The 17,638-nt window shown below is 36.6% G+C and overlaps 1 protein-coding gene across 2 annotated transcripts in view; it reads right to left on the bottom strand.

Moving 5' to 3' along the window:
• The window catches only part of MEOX2 (mesenchyme homeobox 2), a 54,677-nt gene that overhangs the window by 11,707 nt on the left and 25,332 nt on the right, over window positions 1–17,638 (bottom strand). For both annotated transcript variants that reach the window (XM_072854203.1, XM_072854204.1), the window contains one exon: window positions 2,687–2,859. In XM_072854203.1, the coding sequence (XP_072710304.1) occupies window positions 2,687–2,859 (173 nt within the window). The remainder of the gene's footprint in view (window positions 1–2,686; window positions 2,860–17,638) is intronic.

The following is a 17,638-nucleotide window of genomic DNA, read 5'->3' as shown; positions in this document are numbered from 1 at the left end:
GAGTGTTTTTCTGAAATTCCATCAATATATTTTAATGCAGTCATGATAATTTTAGAGAAAGGCCAGTTTTTGTTGCATCTGTTTAAGACAGGTATCAAATATGATCTCCTCTGTTGGGACAGCTAGTAAAAGAACGTAATAACAGTAGTAAGTAACAAATAAGTGCTGTTATCCCACTCAAGAATAATCATTCATTCTCCTAATGATGGAAAGACAGGTCCTGAATATGAATTCAGTCTCTTAACTGGAAAAAAAAAGAAATATTAGTGTCACACCAGGTTCACCCTGGAGTATTTTTTTTTTAAGTCACTGAAGGAATACTGATGTAAAACAAGTATGCAAGAAGAGTCAAGCCTTTTGATTTACTGCATTCAACTTCTGAAGACTGCCATATACCATGGAAACCCACACCCAGTTCCATGCTTATTTACACCATTTTTCCATCAAAGCAATATATTTGATTTAAAAAAGAGACATTTCTGATTGACAACATTGGAACTGACATCATTACTTGGCTTAGTATGATTCAGAAACTGAGAAATATGTCCAGAATTTCCTCTCAATTTTCTTTTTGTTTTCAATTAACAATACTCTTTTTATGCTATCTTTTTTTTTTTTTCTCTCAGACCACTTTTATTGTGGCAAGATACAGAACTGGTCTCTATCAAGCTAAAAATCTTAATGCTTTCCTTTTCTAAGCAAGGGTGGCTTTAAGCAGGAAGGCAGGAAGGAAGGAAAGAAGGAAGGGAGTTATCTCTAGCAGCTCAGTTGTCACTCTGTGATAATCTGGGGAAGCAGAGAAGAAGTAGATTACATAATTAGATAGACTAATTATAATTCTATAGAAATTATCACAATTATCAGCAGAATGCTTAGAACCGACATTATGTGACAGCAAGAAAACACCAAGTGCTCCCATGACTTAAATGAATTCTCTGCACTTGTGTAGCACAGGCTGCCTTTTCTCTTCCAGAGACAATATTTAATATTTATCTGCCCCTTTTCAGTATGTTAAATGCTTTTAGTTTAACTATTTCCTTTAGGATAGTGAACTGTCTCTTCATTTAGTTGTACTACTCAACCTGATCTCTGAAGAAAAGAATAAAGAATTTATCAGGGAGAATACTTAAATTTCAGGCCAAATTCACCATTATTAAATATGGGGATATGTTTTCTGAATTCAGCGGACTGATTCCCATCAAATTGGCCAGCAGATATTTTTAAAATTTATTTATTGTTGCTCAGTTCCACACCGACTCTACCTTTGTCACTGAGACAAGAAGTCATTCGTCCTCCCCTTAGCTGTCAAAATCAGGGGTGGAAGCTAACCTAATTGTCTCGGCTTACCTTTGTCAGTGCAAATGAAAAAGGCAAATTTTTATCAATTTTTTGATACAAAATTGTGTGCTTTACAAATATAACTTATTTAAGTAACTGAAAATGACCCCAGTGGAACCTGGCAACGTGTTCAAGTCAAACAAGAGAAATTACTGGCTTCTTCTTGACAAGCTGGAAGGGACAGCCATTCTCTAGAAGCCTTCAAAGAAAAAAACTGTTTCATTTGCTTGTGTAAGTAAATCTGTGTTCATATGTATAGAAATGGCTGGATATTCACTGAGATGTCTACTTATAGCAGGTGTTAATGAAACTCAAGGTAGATAATTGCAAAACTTCTCATATCTGGAGTTCACAAATCATGGTCCTATTTTGATACCTTTTCTTGAATATATCATCATCTTAGTCATTGTATCTAAAGCAATCCCTCAATCTAATATTGATTCCTGAAGAAAGGATGACTGTCTATCAGTGGGCAAAAAGCTTTCAATTTTAATGATAAAACTGTAGGTAATATTTCATCAGATTTTATGTACTTGAGTCCAGTATTCTAAATGTCTTTACTAAAACACATTTTTCAAATATGTATGTTGATGTGATTATTATTTGAAATGTGACTTGATTACCTATTTAGTGTGTTGGGATGGGATCCTGAAACACTTCAATACATGCTTAACATGAATATTTCTATCAGAAATCAACGTGACAACATGCATGATGAAACAAGCACGTGCAGAATTGTTTCCTGGACCAGAGTTTGGTGAGCAGGAAACCAATAACAGTGATAAGAAATTCCATCGTCTCCTCTGCTTTCACGGTGCAGGGTAACATAAAGTGGTTAAAAATGCCTGTATTCCAGTTTTGCTGGTGTTCCCATTCTTGCTGCCATCTGGAAACAGGATGTTCAGAAACTCTGGACAAATGGCAACTGCATATATTTAATAGACTAAAACAAGATGCTTAGACTAAAGACTAAAACAAGACTAAAATAAGATTTGCATGCAGGCAAATCAACTGCTTGTGCATGCAGTATTTGGGACCTACCACTTCTTCAGCCACATCATTGTGGACAGATTACAAAAGATGTGCACCAGTTTAACAGATACATTACTTGTGCTTTTATCTTCCATCTCTGCCTACTAGATGAAACTAATCTGTAGCTGGTACATATAAAAATATAAATTACTTGCATAGCAGAGAGATAATAAATGTATATCATTTTGCTATAAACATTCAATCTGATCTATCAACATATCTATTAGTAACATAAACAAGAGCTCTACTGTGAGGAGCTACTAACCACTGGTAAATATTGGGCAAGCATTTAAAGTCCATTATTTTGCATCAGTACCTGTCTTTCAGTGAGGTCAAGGTTTACTGCTATCTCATATCGCCTCAGCCTGGTCAAATAGTTATGATGAGCAAATTCTGCTTCTAGCTCTCTGATTTGCTCTTTGGTGAAAGCTGTCCTTTCCTTCCTGGGTTTACTGTTGACTTCTGACTTGTAGTTTCCTTCTTGGGAATCTGAAAAAAAAAAAGATGAAAAATGGAAGTAATGACAAGTGTAGAGCTAAATAGGAAAGAAGCCCAAAGATAGCAACGTGCTTAAGTTAACATTCTTCAAACTTTCTTCTCTCAGAAACACACCCTTGCTTTCATACCTATGGATTCTTCACTGTAAATCAGGAAAGCAGCAGTAATTATGACAGACATGAGCCGCTGCTTCCATTCATTCCCATCAAACTTTAGCTTAAAACCTTGCAGTGTTTCATTTCCTAACAGTTCTCTGTAGAATTTCTGCAAAGCTTCAACTCCTTCCCATTTCTGCCAACTCTCAGTGCATCCAACCAGTACAGGATGTGTATCATTTGACTAGTGTCTTAATGAGTAATACTTCAAGAATCTCTCTCTCCTATCATTTCACTAATACTTTAAGCCAAAGCTCAGCTTTAAAGAACACACTTTAAGGTTTGGTCCAGTTACACTTTCAGGGAAAGGCAATAGACAAAGTGTAGGAAATTCAACACACATCAAAAAGAAATCGGTGAGCACGTCCCATGTGATAATGGGATCTCCTCCTACTCATGCCAAGGTGCAGGTAGGGAGGTTATGCCACAGCTGGTATCAGTACAAGAAATTTGCTACCACTACAGCTCATTACCTAAGGAATACTTTGGCCACAATCAGAGAAGCTTTGCTGAAAGTTTCATTACCACCCTGCTCCTTCCTTTTACTCTCAGAAATGGGTATATTTGGTCCTGAGCCAAACTACTGAACTCAGTGACAGTCATTCTGTTACTGTCAGTGAAGTCTGTTTAAATAAATGAAAAGAGATCAAACTGTAAAAAAAATAAAAAAATAAAAAACAGAAAGAGAGAGTGGAAAGGAAAAAAAAAAAGGAGGACAGACATTTATAAGTTTGGGTATGATACAACACCTATAAATCCAAAATTAGCAGGAGATCAGTAGGAGTATCATTAGTCAAATTCTGGCCTCATGAACCATCTTAAAAATGTCACAGATAAATTCACACTTCAGCTGCTGTTTTAAATATAAACCTGCATCAACATCCAAATGAACAGGCCCGCAACAAATCACTCCCTGGGACTGTGTCAGATGAATCATCAACATGCCTGAGACTGTCCAACTGGCCAGTGGGTCTGGTTTCAGAACTACAGTCAACTATCTATGTTTTCACTTTTTGTCAGTTACTCTGTTGCTTGGAAGGGAACTTTTTTTTTTTTAATGAGAACTGTTGATGTTTGACTCAGTGCTATAGTCATTAATTTAAAATGTTTTAAAGCTAATGGATTCAAATCACCAAACCTCTTAACTTTTGCTGACATGACACACAGAACTTTGCTTCAGACGTGGTTGTACTGCTGGTGTGTATGACTGAGGGTATCCACTGATGTTGTTGAGTGGGTTTGGGAGCTGTTCAGCCACAACTGGAGTAGGGATTTTCCAGGATTGAAACCCATTAGATAACACACCCATTGGCAGCAGTGTGGGGCCAAGGTCCATTATCCAAACTCAACATAGAAAACTTAACAGATTGAAACCACCTTCAACCTAGAAGTTCACATTTCTTCCTTCATACTAGTTGGCAAACTAGAGTCACTATAACTTCTCTCTGCATTTTTCCATTGCAGGAACATGCATGTTGCTTTTCTTCCTTGAAATTTCCTCATCTGCTGCTTCATCATAAGGTCCAAATACTATGTAGATGACCTGAACTTAAGTATTTAAACCCCTATCTCAGCATTCCAAAGAATCACTGAAGAGAGATACCTAACTCATTTTTCTTAGCATTTGGACTTACCATTCTCATACCACCAGAGATATGATTCATATGTGTTTGAAAGCGGTGGGTGCGCATACTGCTTATCTGCAGTACAACACGGAAATGTATTTCATGCAAGTCATTGCTAAAGTCCTCTTAACTGTCTTAGTAAACCTGTGCCCATGTAAGGCCATGAGCCAAGAAGTCTTCCCAGTCAGTACTTTCTGTAAGAACGACCCATGGCTCACTGGTTTCCAAACTAAATGTTGTGACTTTAAATAAAAGTAATGCACTTACAGATTACACTGACACCATATTGAAAACCAAATAGTAGAAATTAAGACATAAGCCTGGAAATACAACAGAAAGTGGGGTCAAAGGTGTAAAACCTTGGTAGCTACTGCCATCGTGAATGGTCAAAGGGAAAGCTTCAGGAGTACCCATCCAGATCTGGTCTCTCAGGAGGATACTGATCTCTATAAGTGACTGAGACTTATAACACAAGCAATTTTTCTGCAAGCAGATGGTTCCATGAGGAAAACAGAATTACTGTACAGCCAGTAAAACCATAATAAGCCAAGTCATTGATCAGGTTAATAGTCATGGTTCTGAGTTCCCAATTTACAAACGGGGTTAGCATCTAAATTCCAGGTTCCTGGGATACTGATGTAAGGAAAGGGAAACGTAACTGCACGAGTAGCATTTGTCCTTCATCTTTGCCAGCACAGAGGATTCAGCACTGCTAGCAATGCCAGCCCACACAGATCCTGTGTGAATTTCATAAGCATGCTTGGACAACTGGTTATTTAGACATTTCTGCTATTGCTGGATGCTACCTTTAAGTCAATGCTGGAGTGTAAGTGCCTGGCAGCCACAGTTTTGTCAGCAGTATGATTTCATCAGCAGACTGACACAGTGGAAAAGTTTCAGGTTTTTATTTATTTGTTGTGAATGCCACTGAATGCATTTGTAATAGTCAAGATACTCTGAAAAAAACCACATGATATATTCTAATATTGCTGAAAGCAAAAGTTGGAGAGGTATGCAGAAACCTGAGACAGGTACACAGAAAGCTGACTCCCTCTCAGTACTGAGGTCACGCAACAGAACAACTGTAAACCTAGGAAATCTGTTCCAGCAAAGATCTTGACAGCAAGACAATGGTATTTTGCTTAATACATTTGAGATATTGACAATATATCTAAAAAGAGACTTAGATGGATGCCAGTTAGGTGAACACCAATGAACTCTTCCTGTCTTCTGACTTTCTCTGCTGCAGTGTTGCTGTGGTTCATGTACAGATTGCCTTTTATTTCCTATTGACAACATACTACTTGGAATAGTAATTTTAGAAATTTTGGTTCTTTTAATTTCCAAAGCAGTAAATCTAGGTTTTCTGATTGTTTCTTTTTAACAGTCTCTGTAGAGCCAGGATTGGGAGCTCCCATCTCTTTCTGACCTTCAGGTCTCTGTTCATATCACCTGACTAGCTTCTCTTTGGTGGAAAATGGGTGGGAGACTTGGAAGAGATTTTTGGCAGAACTTATGTCAGCCTACATCTGTTTTGCAGCTGTTGCAACTAAGACAAGAAAAAAGTCCCAACAACCTTAGTTTTCTTCTACTGGCTACATCTTATGCCAAATGGTAGGTGTAGAGGTAGAGAACAAAGCCTAGGGGGATCTAAGTTACACTCCTTGCCTCTCAAAAGGCACACGTAAAATATATACAGATGGTACAAACCACTTGATGAAAAATACAGCAATCTATATTGTCTGTCTTCCACCTTCTCCCAGACAAATTCGGGCACACTCTCAGAAGATGTAGCCTACATGCAGGTATTAGTACCTTATCAGTCTCTCTTTCGCAAACCTTTGTTCTTTGGATGTCAGGTAATGTAGGCAGTTAAGCACTGCTTTGAGGGATGCAGGTCATACCTCTTTCTCAGAACTGTTTTTATCAGTTTTCAAAAAATCCAGGCAGCATCTTTAATATCTCCTGTTAGACAAAAATGCTTGTTGGTAACTGATGTAGAAGATACCATTTGGAAAGACATTCAAAGCTATAAATTACTGTTCTACAGATCTTTGGAGGCTTAGATTTTTCCTGAGTTTAATAATAGCTCAATTTTTTTACAAAAAATCATTACTAATTGCACTATTCCCCACCCTCAAAAGTTACTTCTACTTTACTCTAAGGAAAGGATTGCTGTTAATTCCAACATCTGTATTGTCTGGCCAGAGTTCTTATTTCCTTCTCTCTACATCATTGGGAGATGAAGCATACCAAACAAACACAAGATCTAACTCCTACATGCAGAATATGAGAAGTGGTCATTTTGGTATTTTTGCTTTTGATGCATGCCTAGGAAAAAAAGGACTGGTCACAGAATAGGGAAAGAGACTAATCAGAATATCCGTGATACAAAGATCTGCCGCTAACTGGGTAGGGTCAGAATCACAGGCAAAATATGCAAGAAGCACCTGCTATTTTTTCTTGTATTAGTTCAACAGCTGACATACCTTCATTTCTCAGACAGAAATGAACTTTCAGTTAATACCTGCAATGGAAGATCGCAGACAAGAATTTTCAAAAATAAGTCAGATTGGTAGTGCTCTATTAGCAGTTGCAGCTGGTTTTCAGATCGTGATATCCATACTGACAGTGAGTAGTGACAATAACCACTAATGATTTGTGACAAAAAGGCCATTGGAATTTCACCCCTAGAGTTGTTATTCCATGTCCAGGTTTTCAACTTTCACTCACATCTTCCAACACTTATTCTCAGAAAGCCTCTACCATGAACAACCTATTTCTAAATTTATTTCACTATAAATTTATAGTGAAGTTGGCTAAATTAATTGCATACCTTCCTCTAAATGATGTTCAAGTGTTTGCAGAGAACAACTACTACATGGTTATTTACTTTAAAATGAAGCAATCTATACAAAGTAATCAATGCAAAAAGCTTGTTACTTCTGAGTAGTTTAATGCTGCATGAAAAGGCATTTCTTTCAAACTTAATTCCTCTACATTTGTTTAAATCACAAACATGTAAACAAAAGCTTTAGAGATTCTAAACGTCAATAGGATACAACAATGATACGTGATTCAATACAAAATGCTTTTTTATTTTTTTCCTTCAAGATATTGGCAATATGAACTTAGGGAAAAATACTTTAGTATCAGAGGAATAATCTAGCAAAATATCATTAATCTGAAATAGCCATATGAAGAAAACAAGCAACTTTGTACTATTAAAATTGCAAAGGGATATTATGGAGAGGACAACTATATTTTTAATGGTCAGAAGTACATACTGGTATACAGCTGAATTGCCTAATCCAATTGTTTCTGATGCTTTATAGTTAATTATATTTTCTGACAAAATGAAATAGTTCACTCAGACACACGCAAGCAGCTGGCATAAAGGTCTCCATATGGTTCCTATTGTTTTGCCAGCAACTATGTGTGAGAACAAGATTTACCCAGAAATAGTAACTTTCAAACATTTTTGACATGTAATAGAGAATACTATGCAGTTTTTTCATGACATTTTTTTCTGTTTTCATTGCTCAGAATTCATATGTAAACTTACCCTGTGTCCAAAACATTGCCCATTACTTTGCAGGATCCTAATTTAAGTCCTTACTCCCTACTTTTGAGTATAATCTTTGTACCAAAAAATTATTTAAGTCCTGGGCTATACAAAACTACATAATTATGCTTACTTTGATGCACCTACTCTTATTTGCACCAGTTGACACTATGAGTCAAATGCTGCAGACTTAATGAATCTATTTTTGTTTCATAATTTTTCTTCTCTTTAAAGTCATTTAAATAATATTCTTAGAAGATTTTGCTTAGTTAAAAGTACAGTTCCAAATCACTGAACATATTCAATCTGAGTGCCTCTTTTGAGAATGTCGTTAAAAGTATTTCTGGAGCTGCAATTCACTAAATGTATTTAAAGAATCCTTTCTGAAAATTGGAGCAAACAGCATCGTCATTTCCATAATTCACAACTCTGCATGTGCAAATGGGCAAAGTTGCACAGTAGCACAAGTACGATGTCAAAATTAAATGAATCCTTCTTTTCATTCTAATGAAAGCAAACTTTTGTTTGCTTATTCAGTTAATGTTTTCTAACCCCGTCTGTGACAATTTACAATTTAAAACAGCCTCATATCCACTCCCAAAAAAAACATGAACTGGCACAGCAAAACCTGTGGGTATTCTGAAACACACTATATACCATCCTAAACCATTACCTACTAGTTGTTGCTGCCAACTTTTTCTGTTAGTACTGCCTCCTGAAAGTACAAGTCTAGGAATTATACTGCAGTATTGGAAACACTGATTCATAACACTGGGGTAGCTAATGCTGCAGGTCCTTGAAGATACCTGCGCTGGAAAAGATGTGCTTCTGCTAGGTCATCTGATCAATCTAACTATATAGCATGTACATGTCATTTCTTCAAACCATGCAAATATGGAAGACAACATATGAATTCTCTCATATGAATAATTACACTAGTTAGTAGATCTTCATGTGGAAGACACTAGTCTCAGTCTCAAATATTTGTGTAATGACAGCTTATGTTAGGAAAGGAGACACAGGATTTCCCTTAAAGAAACTTTACAGGCTGCATTTTAATAGGACTTTATCCAGTGGGACTTCCAATTCCCATCTGGAGTTCTGGAGATACATCTCTTACATGCAGGATTGAATAACATACATGTGGTGATTGTTCGCCTATTTACCGAACCATTTTTATAATTTGCTTGCATGTAGAAGAGCTTCATTAAATGAAGATGAGAGCTGCCAGCACCATCTCCCCATAGATTAGTGGTGAGTCCTCCTGAGTAAGAGTTAACCTACAAAATTAAACCAATAAATTTTCCATGTAGAAGCCTCTTAGAACAAAGACATCCAAGTGGAGAAAACAGTAGTTGAGATAGGAGTTTATATAATCTTCCTTCCCTTGGGTCTCACCTCCTAGACATCTCCCACAGAGGCTCTTTCCTACCCAAAGGAAGCACAATAAAAGTGAAGAGTGACCAAACCCACCCCAAACACTGTGCATGCCTCAGTCATCATCATTGGTCTGATGAAAGCCCTTCCCTGGACGGCAGCTGTATCAGAACTCCAAGGAGGCACTAAAATACTCCTTTTGGCCCTACTTTATTGTATAAAAATACTTAGGAAAATAGATTTTTTTCTGCAAAGATGGAACATGAAAAATTAAAGCACTATAAACTGTAGGGAAGTAGCTGCTTAAGAAGAGAAAAGAGCATATGACACACAGAACTTACTTAGATAATCACCTCTCAACAAGTCTTATCTCCCTAAAATGATGGGTTGTAGTTTTCATTTTAGCTTTGTAAAGCAGGGAGACCCTTGTCCTGCTAAAAATACTAGAGCAGCCAACATAGGCAGTGTTCTGGGACTCAGGTTTAACAAAAGGCCATATTTAATCCCTGTCTGAAAAAAAGAAAAAAACCTAAAATACTTTAATGATAAAGAATGCACTCTGGATGATTTAATCCTTTTGGCCAGTGAGCTTTTTGAGGAGATGCTTTCTCACAAGTATATGTAGATCTGCCTCTTTGTCATAGTTAAAATATAGTTGAGGTTGCTCCACTTTATATGACATAAAATACTAAATATTTAGCTTAAGATACTGCCAGCAAAAACAGAGATGAGGCTAAGGAATGGAAAAATATGTTACAGTGACTTGCTGCTAAGAAATTTATAGAGAAATTATACCGGTATGTATCCTGCATGTGCTATCTAGAATTTAAATTTCGTTAAAATAGTTATAGTATTTTTTTCACTGTAAAGCCAGACTGCCACTGTTAATATTAAGAATCCAAAGTACAGTGGGGATGAGAACATATGTCAAGCAATGCATTTTACAAACCTTGTTTCTATATTAACTTCTTTATATAAATGGCCATTAGTTTTACGTGTTTTCAAATTTATATTCAAAGTCCCTTCATTTAAAGCAGCAGTACATTCCACCGCAAGACTAGCGATGTCTGCTTCCCAAACAGCAGTCAGCTCTTGCTAATAATTCTGTTGCTTAGAAAGTTCAGACCTTGTGGATATTACTCTTCAGATCTGTGAGTAAAACACTTTTAATGAGGTGTTACAAACTTGGTTACTCCACGTAAAGATCTCAATTATTTAGTTTTCAGATATCATTACAATAAATCTTAATTGTGAATTTCCAAATATCCTTCTAATAACCAATCGTTGCGTTTTATCCATATGCAAAAAGACTTCAATTTTTTTACACATAGTTACTATAGTCACCTTACCCAAAGGCTGCTGAAATCAAGGTGTAATTTCCAGACTTCATGGCATGTATAGCCTTATGCTCTTTCTTCCTTAGCTGACGTGCTATATATAGACAGTGCCGTTGCCCCCACTCCTCACACACAAGACATTACATTAAAAAAAAGTAAAAGCCAGAATCTGTAGTAATTCTTGTAGATCTTGTAACAGACCACATCATTGTGCCACAATATGTAATTCACTAGAGCAAATGGCTTAGAAAAGAGTGTGCCATTTGGGCCAGTTTCTAGGGATAGGCCAAGTTCTTCCCTGGATTACCGTGGGCAAGCTGAGGCAAGCTCAAGAATTTCAGTGGAATCGCTTCTCAGTCACAAGGGTGTCAGAGCCAATTTTAATCCCATTATAAGTCCCAACTTACTTTGTGTATGATCATGAGAAGTCTTGAGTTGATCAAAGAAAAGTATTTTCTTAGGCTCCTATGTATATATTTTCTCAAAATATACATGCAGGACTTACAGTCAAAATCTTGCTGACTTCTAAGTTTGCTTTTTAAAAAAATTTTATTGCAATTGCATGAGCTCCTGTCTGAACAAAAAAATAAATAGCTTGCACATAAGCCAAAGAATCCAGGCTTTTAGTTTTCCATACTTAGCAATAAAAGTTGAAACACTTACAGAAGTTTAATACAGTTGGAGTTTCTTTAGGGCTCCATATTGCCTTACTCACCCATCTTTCCAAAGCAGGTCTTCAGGATACAGTTACACAAAGGAAAATATAAATGGGTACCAACAATTCTACTTTAACTCTTTCTAAGAATTATTTTGCTGCTACAGGAAACAGGAAGCCATTTCACAGTGGTATTTTTCAGTGTAATACTTCCACGTGTGTTACACTGGCTAATTTTTTCCCATTCATCGTGGAACAGATTTCTTTGGAACTCCTTAATGATGTAGTGAAAATTTTATATATGTTGAACATGTGACAGAAAAAAACAGTGTCTGGAGCAAATCTAACATCTGATATTTCTGCTTAATCCTATGTTAGTATGCCTTTTCTCCCTTCTTTTTTTTTTTTTCCAATCAGTCTGCCTCAAATGTTTTTACTCTTTCTAAAACCTGTCCTTTTAAAACATTCATAAATGGCCTCTGCAGTGTATGTAGCACCTTGCAGAATTGCAGGATCACAAATCACCTTCCACTTCACAGTCTTGATGAATGTCACGGTCCTCACAAGCAATTTCACGTGGTCATTCCCTCTTTGGTGGCTGCCCCTGTTAGACATGGCTCAGGTAGTGTGGCATTACGGCTTTCAGCATGAGGCACAAACACAATCCCTGTCTGGGTCTTTAAGAAATATCATAGATTTCTGTGCAAATGCATATGCCTGCATATGTTTTAGTGGCATGTTTTGTAAATCTCATTATCCCTCAGAAAGCATTAAAATGAAGCCAACAGGCCCAGCTGTGCTCATAACATACCTTAGTGGATATCCAGACTTTTTTTAAGGACAGAAAAACACACACACACGCACACTCTCCTACCAAACAGGGTTGCTGTTCTGGGTGTATTCTACTATTTCATTCACAGTTTACTTTACAACATTGTACTGAAGTATAACACTAACTATAAAAACGGGAAAACAGTGGAAAGTACTTTCCCATATGCAATTAAATGGAATTACCTGTCTTTCAGGGGAAACCAAAATAAAAAGGGTTATAAAATAAAATTTTTCAGATGTTTAAACTATTTATACCATTGGTTTTCAGACCAACCGTGGAAGTTTCATTTTTCACTTAAAACTATTACTATATGTTAAGACTAGATAGAAAACCTCCTATTGACTACTTTAGAAGTCCTGACTATCCGCTGGTTTTGACTTACAAGTTCTCCTACTTAGCAGCATGCCACGTTTTCCTTTCTTTGTGTTTTCTCAAATGATTATCATAAATGACAGAATCCATTAAAAACACCCAAAGGATTTGTCATGTTTGAAACTAACACAATTTCCTTTTTCAAACTACAGTACAATTGCTAAGGGATGGAAAAATGCTCACATAATTAAACAAAAAACCCAAAATAGTTCCCTAAATAGTATATTGGGTAAAGGAAAGAAATCTGTAAAACAAATAAAATCTAACTAACAGTGCAGGTTTAAGTTTTCTGCTAAATCTACTTTACTATTAATTTTACAGTCTAGGAGAGCTTTTTGATGAATAATTTTTCTTGATTGCTAACAATCAAACTTGTACTGTAAAGTTTGTGACTCATAATGGAAAGCTTTGGCAGGGTGCAATAAAAAAAAACAAAAACGCTTCAACTTTGATGCGAGCAAAAAGCCGCAACATAATTGTTTGGAGTACTTCCTATTATTTTAAGATCAGAGTGCAAGAAAATATTTACTATATATCTAAGAGGGGAGGTCACTTCAATAAAGTTTTTGAGACTGCAAACTTTTATGCCATACTTGTACTGTCCCCTTTTATATGTCTGTGATAGAGAGACTATAGTTAAAGTAACTAAGAGGTCTAAGCCTCCTTTAATTGTCTGAAATGGACTGCTACTTCCAAAGTAGTTGATATTCCTTACACAGTCTTAATTTTTAATTTGGAAAAATAAAGTACAGTACTAAGGGCCTGATTTTGCAAATATGTCAGTGTGTACATGAAGTTCAGGTCTCAAGTGAGCACTTTGAGAACAGATATATTTAGAAAAAAAGGAAAAAAAAGAAAACCCCCCAAAACCCAAGAGCATCCAATAATTACACCACAAGTCCACAGTCAAATCAAAAGGTCATTTTGTCCCCAGCTTCATTTCCAACTCCTTTTCAGTAATGGAAAGCCTTTCTGTGATCACTATATTAATACAAAAGTAGAAACTTTTATTTTCCTAAATAAGAGAGGCCATTTGGCATACAAATGTTAAATAATATGGCCTGACTCTTCCATCATTCACCTCACACAACTTGCTGAGTATAAGCTGGAGAAGAAAGGCCTCCCTGATAAAGTAATGTGCTAGTGAAATAGTCTGACAGTGCATGTCAAAGCATAGTAAAGCCTATATATGTTTTACAAGTATTTGTTTTACTCTCTTAAACAAAGCTCATTTAAATACCTACCTCTACTGGGATAAGAAAATTAAGAAACATTCATTACAATTGAAGATATAAGTTCAGTAGGTATAACTTTTTTCACCATCCTAAAAGTTGTAACACCGAAAACAAATACAAAGGTTATTTAATTCTTCTGTAAAACAACCCACATCAGTCCCCACATTCTCTATTGTGATCGGTTGTCACCTCCAGTAATGGTTGGCAGGCTGAAGGTAAAACATCATCCCCCCTTTTGACTCTGAAAGCGCTTAACTCCATCTGTCTAAGAAATGAAAATTGTTGTTTTATTTCTTTACTCTTCTTCCCGTCCATATAATCTAGGGTTGGATGCTCTGCAGTAAGAGTAGATGCAATACTTGAGATTATCAGATCACAGAAATAGGGGAAAAAAGAGCAATAAAATTATTAGCACACCTACTGGAGGATGTAGGAGTGTACTCTAAAAAGCAGAGACTTGAAGCAACAATGAAATCCAGCATATATACCAGTAACCAGCAATTCCAGGGCTGGACTTCGTGCAACAACAGCAAACAATGCATTTGCCAGTGCTCATGGGATGAGGAGGGGGAGGAAGAAAAATCCCCAACTGAACCTCAGAAAAATACCTCCTGAACTCTGGTCTGACAGCTCTGAAAAAGAGTAAGTAGCAGCTCCGAAACAGCACAAATTCAAGAGGTATATTAAGAAGTGGAATAAAGGTCTGCAGCTTTCCAACAAAATGAATTATAGCAGGTAGACACGAGCTCTGGGGCGGTACTCTTTTCAATATAAAACTTTATTCCATGTAATTTTAAACTACTCAGTCACTGAGTTTCTGCCCAATTAAATAAGAAGGTTGGACATTATACTATTTTTATCCAGGCTATCTTATTTTAAAATTGCACAGCTTTGAAAAACCTTAATGCCAAGAAAGGAGCTTTTCCAATCTTTTTTACCCTTTGATAACCACCCCGAATATGGGCCTCTTGCATCCCTGCTCAGGATCGTGAGGCAAAAGAAATGCCTACGCTTGAGGGACCGTTTGCTTAATAGCCATCCCTGTGATATACTGGCTGATAGTTTCTATTGATATAAAACAAAAACTGAAGCATCCAATCTCAATTGTCTGTTGTGAGACAAAACATCATGAGGCAGATGTAAAGGTTAAGTATTGAACGACCTCATTCCCTCTCTTACCTGCTCTTCTGCTGAGAGCTCCTTAGCAACACAGCACTTTTAGGATTCATCTGCTTGCTGCCTGGTTATTTAAAATGTCCAACTAGCATGACTTGCATCTCCCTTCCTTTCTGCGGTCCCTAGTGACTCCAGTCAGTAGAGCAAATGTCACTAGGGCTTGGATTTATTGTGGATGCTGGACTGAGCGTGCTCCGGTACAGCATAGCCCTGTAAAAATGGTACTTGTTGAAGTACTTGCACTGGGTTGTTTTACATCGTTGCAATGTTTTCCAGGGGATTTATAGGTCTCTGGGGCACTGAAAACATGGAGCAATAGCTTCTTTCGCAGATGTAAACATGGGCTTGAGTAAATAGTTAATTTATGCTGGTGTTAGAGCATTTGGCAGATGTTCCTAGTTGTAAACAAGCTTTCTCCATCTTTCAAAAACAAAAAAAAACCCCCTGGATATTGGCATTCTTTATCATCCAAAACCCCACCTTGCTTCTTAAGCAAAATTGGACCCAGTTCATTTCACAAATCTGAGACAAAATTCAAAAGGAAAGGAAGTTAAAATGTTGGTCTGTTAGGGTTATGACTATGCTGAGCTCATATAAAAGATAAAGAGCCTAACATGCTGATATATCTGATGGTTTTATGCAAGACTTCCTTGTTTCCATTAAACAGCAAAAAGACAGCTACTGTTTAAGTGAAGAAACTGATGGAAAATCCTCATTACTATATAAACAGTGGTTTAGGCATAAAAAGTGTTTAGTTTATGCATCTGTGCATTTAGCTGAACACTAAGCTTTTTCTAAACTCAATTTGGTACCTTCCTACTCCCATATATTTTCACTTTCTTTTTGAAAGCAGGAAATCTGTGTCTTCTCATGCCTCAAAATGTAAAACAAAAAAAAAATTAATGATTTTTGTATCATGTGTTTTACCTAACCCACCAGAGAATCCCAGTACATTGCTCCTAGAGTTGTAGTTTCCCTTTATATTCTGTCTTTTCTTTTGGTTTTTTTTTTTTTACCTTATTTCCAAGGGACATTTTGGTCTACTATCACCATAAAAGACCTCATTAGTTACATCATCTGCTTATTCTATTTTGGGATTTAGGCTGCTTGCTTATTTGGTATTCAACTGCTTATCCAGACCTAAAGCTGAAGAAAAAAATCTCATAGTCATGCAATGACAACAGAATGTTCTCATTTTACTTCCCTAGCTTTTAAGTCATATCAATAAAAATGTATACATAAACAATTTTTTTCAATGTTGGCTTCCATTCCTGGTTCCACAAAGTTCAACTCTTTCAAGCTGATCTAGTCCCTATTAAAAATCTCAGTATCAGCCCCTTTCTCTCTTCATTCACTTTCATGATGTCAGCCCTTCAAGCCCTCGACATAATAAAAGTTGTCTTGCAGTAACTGCCATGCAACTTAATCTTCAGTTTTGTGGACAAAATGAGAAGACATTGATAAGACAAGGCTGAGAACATAAAAAAATCAATGGTCATTCCTTCTTGGATTGCATCAATGCTGACCAGATAAGAAGTTCAGGTTAACCATCCTCCTTCAACATATTAATGAGCATTAATTCACCCATATATTAACACACAAGTCAAACAGGTTTGTGTGGATGGTGCCCTGTTTGTAAATAGGACCTGCCCCCAAAAGCTACTGAATAGACCCACACTTGCTTTTGTGTATCTTAATACATCAAAAATGCCTTTTAAGCAGTTAAGAACTAGTTCTGATTTGTTTTTATTTGATTTGCTTTAATTTGCACTGAGAGATAATAGGAGCCTATTTCAGACAGTTTGCTACTACTTGAAATTATTCATCATTAATTCTCAGAGAAGGGACACTATCAGGACACTATGCATGACCCTACTAAGCCTTAAACGGAAATAAATAAACACATACATTTTTATAATACTCCTTGGAAAAGACTACAATTCAATCAAAGACTGAAGAATACCTGTCTCAACTAGGAAGGCTAGTTCCCTAGCTAGGAGGATGCTGGTTTGGTTCAAAAACTGTAGAAAGAGCCCAGAAACTCTTTCTTTGAATGTAGACATGTGTGCACAAATAGAAAGAGACAGAGAAACTTCCAAATATATTATTCTTTAGTATTAGTGTAGCAGTGTTGCATAAAGGGCCTCTTCATTATACTGGACACTGCATACTAACAAATAAAGTCCATGCTCCCAAGAGCTGACAATGCATTTATCGTATGCTACACCTCACTTCTTTGTGGGAATGACAAACAAGTGACAACATTGATCACTGCATCATTGATCACTGCATTGATCAGCTACCATCATCCTGAGTATTATACCAGAGCAGGTTTTAAAGAAAGACTAAGAGAAAACATCCCAGTTGTGACATCCTTCAACTTAGTCTCCCAATTCATCTAACTGAAAAACAACAGTTCCTATCTTGAACAAGCCTTTGAT

Source organism: Ciconia boyciana, chromosome 2, assembly GCF_034638445.1.
Source record: "Ciconia boyciana chromosome 2, ASM3463844v1, whole genome shotgun sequence".
In the NCBI taxonomy this organism is placed as follows: domain Eukaryota; kingdom Metazoa; phylum Chordata; class Aves; order Ciconiiformes; family Ciconiidae; genus Ciconia; species Ciconia boyciana.
The sequence above is the reverse complement of the archived record's forward strand: the minus strand, read 5'-3'. Positions and strand labels throughout refer to the sequence as shown.